General features: G+C 51.9%; 1 protein-coding gene across 1 annotated transcript; it reads left to right on the top strand.

Annotated features, from left to right (window-relative positions):
• Positions 1-691: 691 nt before the first annotated feature.
• Positions 692-8867, top strand: LOC114484562 (rho guanine nucleotide exchange factor 10-like). The gene is made up of 2 exons (XM_028481617.2): positions 692-4527; positions 7173-8867. The coding sequence occupies exons 1-2, from the start codon at positions 4455-4457 to the stop codon at positions 7667-7669; spliced, it is 570 nt and encodes a 189-aa protein (XP_028337418.1). The 5' UTR covers positions 692-4454; the 3' UTR covers positions 7670-8867.
• The last annotated feature ends 782 nt before the right edge of the window (positions 8868-9649 follow it).

Here is a 9649-nt window from a genome sequence, read left to right as displayed (position 1 = left end):
ACATCATAAGGGAATTCAGCAACTTAAACTAGACTCAAGGTTATTTATGGGTTAGGGAACAGACCAAGGAGTGGGTTTCGTGTCCCCTGGGCTCTGGTGCCATCCTGTGCTAACCAGCAGCTCCTGTACCAGCAGATGATCCCGAGCTAACTAGCAGCTTCCTTAACCAGCAGTTGATCCCGCACTAACCAGCAGCTTCCTTAACCAGCAGTCGATCCTGCACTAACCAGCGGCTCCTTAACCAGCAGTTGATCCTGCGCTAACCAGCGGCTCCTTAACCAGCAGTTGATCCTGCGCTAACCAGCGGCTCCTTAACCAGCAGTTGATCCTGCGCTAACCAGCAGCTCCTGTACCAGCAGATGATCCTGAGCTAACTAGCAGCTACTCAGCCAGCAGTTGATCCCACACTAACCAGCAGCTTCCTTCACCAGCAGTCGATCCTGCGCTAACCAGCGGCTCCTTAACCAGCAGTTGATCCTGTGCTAACCAGCAGCTACTCAACCAGCAGCTGGTCCCATGCTAAGCAGCAGCCCCTTCACCAGCAGTTGATCCTGCAGTAACCAGCGGCTCCTTAACCAGCAGTTGATCCTGCACTAACCAGCGGCTCCTTAACCAGCAGTTGATCCTGCACTAACCAGCGGCTCCTTAACCAGCAGTTGATCCTGTGCTAACCAGCAGCTACTCAACCAGCAGTTGGTCCCGCGCTAACCATCAGCCCCTTCACCAGCAGTTGATCCTGCGCTAAGCAGCAGCTCCTGTACCAGCAGATGATCCTGAGCTAACTAGCAGCTACTCAGCCAGCAGTTGATCCCGCACTAACCAGCAGCTTCCTTAACCAGCAGTCGATCCTGCACTAACCAGCGGCTCCTTAACCAGCAGTTGATCCTGTGCTAACCAGCAGCTACTCAACCAGCAGTTGGTCCCGCACTAACCAGCAGCCCCTTCACCAGCAGTTGATCCTGTGCTAACCAGCAGCTCCTGTACCAGCAGATGATCCTGAGCTAACTAGCAGCTTCCTTAACCAGCAGTTGATCCTGCGCTAACCTGCCCCCCTCCCTGGTCTCTGTCCCGGGTGGGAGTCAGGAGTGGGTTCCAGTCACAGCCTTTCCAAGCACACTTGGAAGGCTGGCTGCTTCCCCTACTCTCTCCCCTGTTTGTGTGTTTCTTACGAGCATTTGAATAAACCCGGGCGGCCTCCCGCATGCTCCTGTGTCCCCCCGTGAGGGGACAGCGGGGTGCCCGGAGAGCGTGCATCACACAGCGGCCAGCTTCCCCTGCCCCTTCTTGTTGATAACTCACTTCCGCCCGCATCTCTGCCCCGCCCCGCCTCCCCCTTTGATGCTGAGTGGGTGGCCCCTCTGCCCGCAGCTTGGCCAGCTCAGAGCCCAGTGGTCCCACCTGGAAGGCCACAGCTGGCGCTTCCACAAGGAGTAGCCTGGACGCCTCTCAGCAGCTCTGTCTGCAGACCTTCCGGAATGGGAAAATCTCCACGTTCCCTAATTACCATTCAGTTAAACTTTCATATGTGAAATTAAAGATGAATCCTAGACGACTTTGAAAATGGAACAAACCATCATTCGCTGGAACTGACGGCTTTCAAACCAGTTAGAAAGAAAAACATCCCAGTTTTCCCTGCTTTTGCGTTTGTTATGATGAAGTGAAGGTTTGGGGGTGTCCTCCCAGGAGCACCTCCCAGAAGCCCCGGGGTTGTTTCCGTTGGTCTTTCCCATGGACCATGTAGTTTTTCCCCTTCTCGTCATGTTTCGTAACCTTTCCCCACACGGTGACTTTTCCCCATCCCGACACCACACAGGGCACCTTCTGTGCCTTTGAATTGTTTTGTCTTTTCTCTTTAGAAAGATCCACTTCTGGAGAGAGGAGTTTCTTTACAAAGACTAGAGAGTTTCCCAGATTTTCACTGCATATAACGTAACACAGATGTAAAAGCTGGAGACAGGACGAAAAGTCAGATGTTCCTAATATGCTATTTACAGGCAAAGAGGCGGGAAAATTCCTAAGGGGGATAAAAGGTCACTTTCAAAATGCATTTATGAATGAAAAAAAGTAGTAAACTTTTATCCTTTGTAATTTGAAAGTAAGATCTTCTTAATGTTTTTATTAGTGGTTGGAACTATTTTACGAGGATCTGTTAACCCTCACTGTGGAGGTGGGCTGTTTGAAATTCCCTTTTCCTCATTAGTTTTCTTTAAAGCCAAGTGGTAGATTAAAAGTATTTCAGATGCTTCTTTAATAGTCCTAGGCCAATATTTTAAAAATGATATATTCTCTGTGAAAGAAAATTTAACTCACAAATTCATTTTTTGGAGAAGAATTAAAGGAAACTCTGTTTCCCAGACCAAAATATTTCAGGACGATCAAATAAATCACAAAACAATTTATTCATACAAACAGTTTTCGCTTATATGCAGGACTTGGCTACCAAAATGAGGGTGTGGATGGACTTAAGTGATACAAAAACCCACAGCCAACCTCTGAACTGAGCCCTGAGACCATGAGAGTCTGCCTGTTTTTATTGTTCCCAATACTTTCGTGTGTTAAAAAGGAAATTTATTCACATCTAGGACCACAGGGCTACTATACTACTGCCCCAGTTTCTATATTCCTTCCAGGAGGGTGGCTTCAGAAAGTGGCTGCAAAAGGGAAATAATAGCTCTGTCCCCTGTCCATCCTGTTGTCATGACATTCTCCACGTTGGTGTTGAGAAGTAAGGTATCCAGATGGAAAGTAACCTGCTGCCCTCGTGCACCAGGGCAGTGGCGGAGGCCGTACTTCACTGGAACAAAACAAAACACAGAGCAGTGAGCCAGTTCCAAGAGTCGCCTCCACCAGCTGCTTCCACCAAAGGTTCCAGGAGGGTTGGAGAGGAGGGTCTCAGCTTTGCGGGTTTGCTTTCTGTCTCGAGCGTAGCTGTGGGGAATCTTTAGGTCACGTGGTATCAAGTGAGGATTCTGCTCTGGAAGGCACACCCGTGTGTCCTGGGACGTTCCCTGGTCCATGGAGCTGCTCTCCGAAGGGCTGCCCCATGACGGGACCACCTGCCCCTGGATAGCAATCGTGAGCTGTGCCCAGAGCCGTGTTTCTAAATGGCTTCTGAAGTTCTCCCTGGCGTTTGGAAATGACAGCTCCCGGCCCAGGTGTAGACAGACACGCAGGTCCCAGGCGTCTCTAAAGCCCCAGCTGCTCCCATGGGCACGCATTTGGATTCCTGGGAACTTAATACATTAGCTTTTCTTCAAAAAATATGCCTGTATTTAGAGGTAAAACCAGATCTTTAGTTTTTGTAGCTGTTGTCTCGGTTTGGTTTCAGTGTTCCGTTGCCTAAATAATCATAAAATAACTTCAGTGGACATGGTGACCTGCCTTTGGCTTTGGTGTTTAGACCATTTGTTTTCATGCTTTTTATCTAAGATGAACTTAGGTCAAACGCAGAGATACTGAAAATGACTCATTTCTAGGGAGCACAGGAATCCGGCTGTTTCGAAGTGCCCTCCATTCCTTCTGGGGAGCTGCCCGCATGACCCTTCCCCGCTCTCGAGCTTCAGTGCTGAGCAGAGACGCCAGGAGGGGCTTCAAGCCCCTGTCGAGGGTGGGGGTGCTGTGGACAGGGGCAGGGCAGGGGTGGGGTGCTCGGGGCCCAGACTCAGTCCCTGAGACGAGAGTCACCGGGAGACACGCACCTTTCACTCCACTTCCTAACGTTGTCAGGCTGAGCCACCTCTCGGCCTCAGAGCCTCGACTGCAAAACAAAACAAAGCAGAGCAAACAGCCAGAAGCTCCAAAGCCCTCGCGCTCCAGTGTTTTGTATCCGCGTTTCCCGGACTTGCCCACCGAGGCCGTGAGTGGTCTCCTTCTGACGGGACCTTCGGGTGCCGCTGCGCCTCTCCCCTGTGGTGCTGAGCGCGGGCTGCACTGGGAGCCCGTCCTACCTGGGAGGTCTCCTCTCACCTGCCCAGGTGGGCTCTTGCTCACACAGGGCTGCCGTCCGACGTGTGCGTGTGCGCGCATGTGTGTGTAGGTGTGTGTGTGCGGCTCTGCCTGGAAGTGGATGATGTACATGGACGGTTCGGGGCGGGGGGTGTGGTCGGCTCTGGAAGGGCCGCCCCAGCGGTGCTGAGAGCACCGTGCACGTGTCCTGAGGCCGTGGCCGTGCTCGGCCGGGGTGCAGCCAGGACGCCCCCCAGATCTCTCTCTTGCTCGTCCGGCTGAAGGAGTCGCAGTGTGTGGCTAGGGCTCCGGTGACACCCGCTGGCCGGGAGGGCTCGGGGCTGCCCGGGGAGCATTCTGGCGGGTCTGTAGGGTTTCCGGGCAGTTCCCGGGGCCCCTGCCCCAGCGTGTGGGCTGCAGAGGCCAGACTGCGGAGCACAAGCCTCTCCTGTCCCCCAGGACACCAGCGGCTGTCTGTGACCAGCCTGCTCGTCTGCCACGGCCTGCTAATGGTCGGCACCAGCCTGGGCGTCGTGGTGGCCCTGCCCGTCCCTCGTCTGCAGGGGATCCCCAAGGTGACCGGTGAGTACACCCCCCGAGTGCCTGCGTCTCCCAGGCCTCTGTCCTGTACTGTACTCTCGTCAACTCCATGGGTCTGTGGTCAGCTGTGTCTTTGCTGAAACCGTGTAAATTGCTTAGGTGGTTTTCTCTCTCCCTTCGTCCCTTCCTTTCTTCCTTCCTTTCTTTCCTACTATAAAGACTATGTCTATTAATTTGAATCATCAGGTCATACTTTTGTCTTCCTGTTTCTGACGTCAGTGGTCCAGGGAGACCCTTATCCCCAAGACGTGTTTTCACGTTACCTTTTTTGCCACCTGTTGGTTTTGATCATTCTATACAGTTTTGCTCAGTGAAAATGGGTGCTTTTTATGTTTTGCAAAGAAGGAGGCCCAGCATCTGAGAAAGCTCAGTTGTGCTGTTTTGCAGTGCTGCGGGGAGTTCAAACGGGCACAGCCTTTTTGGAAAGCACTTTGGTGTTTAGGACTTGAAGATGCTTTTGCGTCAGGAGTCAGGGTTTCCAATTCAGGAGTCTGTCTCGTGAAGCAGCCAAATCTAGGAATAAACCATGATTCAGATAGAACAGGAAACAGCCTAAAGGTCCAAAATTAGGAGTAGGGAGATGCTTAAGACAGTGGTCGCGTTGCCATTTTAGAACGTAACACAGCCAGTGAAAATGATGTTTGCAGAGAGCTTGGAATGATACAGAGAAATGTTAATTCTGTAAGTTAAGTAAAACCAAGATCTTAAAATTTTATGTCGATTATGTAATAACTCTCAGAGAAAAAGATTTGTAGGAAACTCATTGAAACGTTAATAAAGAGCTCTGTCTATAGTTTCTTGCTACTGTTAACACTGGAATATTTCACTGTGACTGCAGGCAGCCCTCCCTTCCCTCAGCAAGCTTTCACGTCTGCTGCAAATAGGTCTGTGCTTTAGATAAATTCCTGTTTTGTCATGATCCACCTGTTATCATGGGATTCCAACTTGGTTTATTCATTTCTTAACTGCTGTCTTCCTTATGACCTGCTTGTGATACATGCAGAAGCGGTACATGACTAAGGGCAGTTTGAGCGGTAAAGGCTCAGGAGTAAGAAGCCCTTCACGTTACAGCTGGGGACGCTCCTCCCCGACAGCCAAACAGAACCGTTCTCCTGCTGGGTCTCACGTCACCGTTCCATTGGTTTTTCTCCATAGTTTTGCTAAGTTGTACCTTTTTAAAAAAAGAAGTCTTTGGGCTTCCCTGGTGGCGCAGTGGTTGAGAGTCCGCCTGCCGATGCAGGGGACGCGGGTTCGTGCCCCGGTCCGGGAGGATCCCACAGGCCGCGGAGCGGCTGGGCCCGTGAGCCACGGCCGCTGCGCCTGCGCGTCCGGAGCCTGTGCCCCGCAATGGGTGGGGCCACAACGGTGAGAGGCCCAAGTACCGCAAAAAAACAAAAAAGAAGTCTTTAATTGTGCCATTTTTGCATTTTCTATAATTGTCTCGTAGGGTATGTATTCCTCTCCGACTGCTTTCTTTCCACATTATTTCTGAGGCGCGTCCTTGTTGGTCACGTGACTGTGGCTCGTGCGTATCACTGCTCTGTAGCGTGGCTTTGTTCCCCATGTGACGTACAGTGGGTATTTAGTTGTTTCCTGTTCTGAGTGTTACGTGCTATGCCTCTGTGGGGGTTCCTCTGGCCACCCCTTCTCACAGGGACTCGGGTTCCTCTGGCTCTGTGTCCGGGAGGGGACCACAGGTGTGTAGGAAACACTCACGTTCAGGTTCACCGGTGATGCTGGGATGTTCCCCTGGGCTGTGGCGTCAGATCGCACCTCCGTGCCCGGGGTCCCCATCCCTTCACCCTCCCCCAGTACCCGCTTTTGGTGGAGTTCTTGACTTGTCCTTCAGCTCATTGAGGAAGTCACCTCGCCCAGCTGAGGAATCCTGTAACGTCCTCTGCTTCGGCCAGAATGGGAGGGAGGCGCTAGGGCCCTGTTTCAGCCTCAAAGCATTTGGTGAAAAGGGCATCTACCCCCCATTTCTGTCACCTCACCTGCGAGGCGCTTAAAAATGGACATCCCGTTCCCGCCTGGCCCTGGGAGTCTCGGTATTATGGGGGAGTCTGCATTTCATAAAAAAGACCCACAGGGAGTTTCTGGTGCTTCTTTTAAAATTCAATTCACATCACCCTTGAACTAAAGAGCCCCCATTTTAATCAATACCATAGGACTAACTTATTCTAAACCACAGAATCTTTTTGAAATGAAAAATGGCAGGAAGCTACTTATAGTTTAGGCATCTTATTCCTAAAATTGACATATTTCAGGCATTTAAGTTTTTACAACCAAGATTTAGGAATATTTTTCCTAAATATGTTATCTTAGAGCAGGCGAGAAGGCATTTATACAGAGAACAGGAAAATAGCTACTTTATCACTTTAAAAGTACAATGCAAGTACCAGAACTGAGACGCCGCTGACGAAAACCACGGTTGTAGTTTAGACCATGGTTTTGAGAGCATTCTCGGACTTCGCTAGAAATCCACGAGAACGTGGTCTGGAAGCTGTGTTCACTCTGAGCTGTCGAGTGCGGGCTTTTGCCGTGCGGACGGGGCGGGGGGGGGTGGGCGGGGGTGCCCGGGGCCCTGCCCGCCGTGCGGGGCCCTGCTGAGCGCTGTGCCCTTTCAGGACGAGGCCTGGTCTCCTACCATGCTCACAACGGGCCCGTCAAGTTCCTGGTCGTGGCCACAGCCGCTCCCAAGGCGGACAGAGACAAGCCCAGGGACAGCCCGCCCCCCGGTGCCGAGCCCCAGGATGAAGAGCAGAGGGCCGCGCTCCCCGGCGAGCCGAGCCGCAGCGGCCCCGACGCCGTCTGGCTGGGGGCTTCGCTGGGCTCCCTCGCCCAGGCCAGCGACGTCTCCTCCACGTCCGGGTCCCCGACGCCTTCCCAGGGCTCGGGCTCCCTGGGGCCCCGCTCAGAGGAGAGCTTCGTGCAGGACGCCCTGCGGCTCCCCTGCAGCTCCCCCGGCCGAGGGCGGCGGGCCAGGAAGGCCAAGGCCAGCTCCGCGCTGGTGGCCTGCGGGGGACAGGGCCACCGGCGGGTGAGCAGGAAGGCCAGGCAGCAGCGGCCCGAGGAGCTGGCCTCGTCCGTCATGGTCTGGCAGATCCCCCTGCTGAACGTGTGAGCCAAGGGCGAGACCCGGGGGCGCCCTTTCAGCCGGACACCCCGAGCCGTCCCGCCGCGTCTGCGCCGGCCGGGGACGAATCGCCAGCCGTCTCGGGGCCGAAGAGTGCAATATCGTCAAGGGGGCGTCTCCGGCGGCCCCTCCCTCCACCCCACGCAGGGGAGCCCCGTGCGAACGCGCATGAGGAAGGGGGGTGGACGCCGTGTTTGAGTGGGTGGGGGTCCCGGGAGGATGCTCCACCTCTGACCCCCGTGGTCCTTAATAAACGCGACGCTGCAGACCTGTTCTCGTAGCCTGTCGCCCAGAGAACTCGCAGACTCAGAACTCGCGGGGAAATGCGGCATATTCGCTGGGGGAGGGGTTTATTAACAATTCTTAAAGTAATTGTACTTGATTCAGATTCACTACTTTTATTTATATTGTATATCTTTTAACTCCAGAATAGATTTTGTAACAGTGAAGAAAGCCAGGTAACACATACCAGGCCGGGTGGTGTTAATATGGTTTCTGAGTTGAACTGAGTTTTCCTAAGTGGTATAATGTGTGTACTGTATATTTTTAACAAAGTAGTATTTTTATATCGCATTTTTCTATTAAAAAACTTAACAAAGTTTTAGTCACTATGTTATCTATAACATTTCACAAATAATGTTTGCTTTGAACCAAAATCCTCAATGCCTATCAACATTGAGACTCAAGCGTCAAGGCCAAAATATCCACGTTGGAGATGTGTGTGTTTTATTGTCTCAGGAGACGTAGAAGGTGTCTTGGTCCATCCTTTCCTGCTGTGTTTGCATCTGTCGACCGGGAACGCTTCTAGCTTTGCATGCATGTCCTGAAGGACGCACGGTGCCGGTCAGGGTGGGCGCCGGTGCTGGCGGCGGACACAGGACACAGGAAAGGCGGCCCTTGGTCGGCAGACTGGCGCTTAGGGCCCCTTCTGCGGGCGTCGTGCACGAGTGATCCGTGAGTTCGCGGTGCTCCACGTGTAGTTACCTGTCAATGTTCTACTTACTGGATGGTTGAAAAAAACAATGCAGGTCCACCCGAGATGAATGTCTCAGCACTTTACAGGTGACTGAACATGCTAATTTTATGACTTTGCCAAATATTTTCCAAGGTGCATGTGTGCCCCCATGTGAAAGAAATATCTCCCCCAGGCTTCCTTAAACTATTAGCTGCTATCATATTTCATGAATAAAGTCTTTTTATTTAAAAATACAATTTTGTGGGTTGCCTTTCTTCCTGTGAAACGCAAAGGGGCAGTTAGGTTCGAGGGGCGGTCAGGTGGTCCTTTCCAGTGTGGCATCCCCACGTGCCGGTTTGGGAGTTTACGTGTGGATTCCAGAGACGGGCACGAGGTACGTGTAAAAGAGTGCTTTGAATTCCACGTCGGTGCTGAGAAACTCTCTAGAGGCGCGTGTACTTGCCAGGTTTTATTCTGAGTGACATCATGAGTTGAATTCGTTTAATATAAAATATAAAGAGAAGTGTCTAAAGTCAGCTGCATACTGTTTGCACTGATTAAAAATATACAGTTTCTCCGTGTTTTCAGTGTCCAGATAAAACAGAAGTACTTGGATATGCCTTTTACTTAAACCTCGATGCTCAAAGACTGTTTGGTCTTCATCAGTACCTCAAAAAACTCAACTTACGACTACCACATTTCCTTATGGGATAAATCAGTAAAAAAATAAAAATGGTGCCAGCCGAGGTTTCCACTTGCATTGTAATATTGGTGACGTATTTAGGAAAGCCTTGCTGTCACTCACGCCCATCTGTCACTTTACCAGGTTTTACTTTCCAGCTGTGTGGTGAAGCTTTCAATATCACTTTATTCTATTCCCATCTTTTAATTAAAATGTGAGCAGTCACTCCGGGACCCGGCTCTGCCGAGAGGCCCTAGTTGCAGCGGGAGAGGAGGGACGCCGTGCCTTTTGAACCTGCAGTTCTCACAGCAGGAGTCCGGACCCTGGAGCC

The sequence above is a fragment of the Physeter macrocephalus genome, chromosome 20 (genome assembly GCF_002837175.3).
Source record: "Physeter macrocephalus isolate SW-GA chromosome 20, ASM283717v5, whole genome shotgun sequence".
Lineage (NCBI taxonomy): Eukaryota > Metazoa > Chordata > Mammalia > Artiodactyla > Physeteridae > Physeter > Physeter macrocephalus.
Note: the sequence above shows the minus strand (reverse complement) of the source record. Positions and strands in the feature narration are given on the sequence as shown.

Excerpts from the sequence above, each read along its gene's own strand:
- LOC114484562 (XM_028481617.2), top strand. The coding sequence starts at position 4,455 with ATGGTCGGCACCAGCCTGGGCGTCGTGGTGGCCCTGCCCGTCCCTCGT. Across the intron at positions 4,528-7,172 it reads GGGGATCCCCAAGGTGACCG|GACGAGGCCTGGTCTCCTAC; the intron begins GTGAGTACACCC and ends GTGCCCTTTCAG.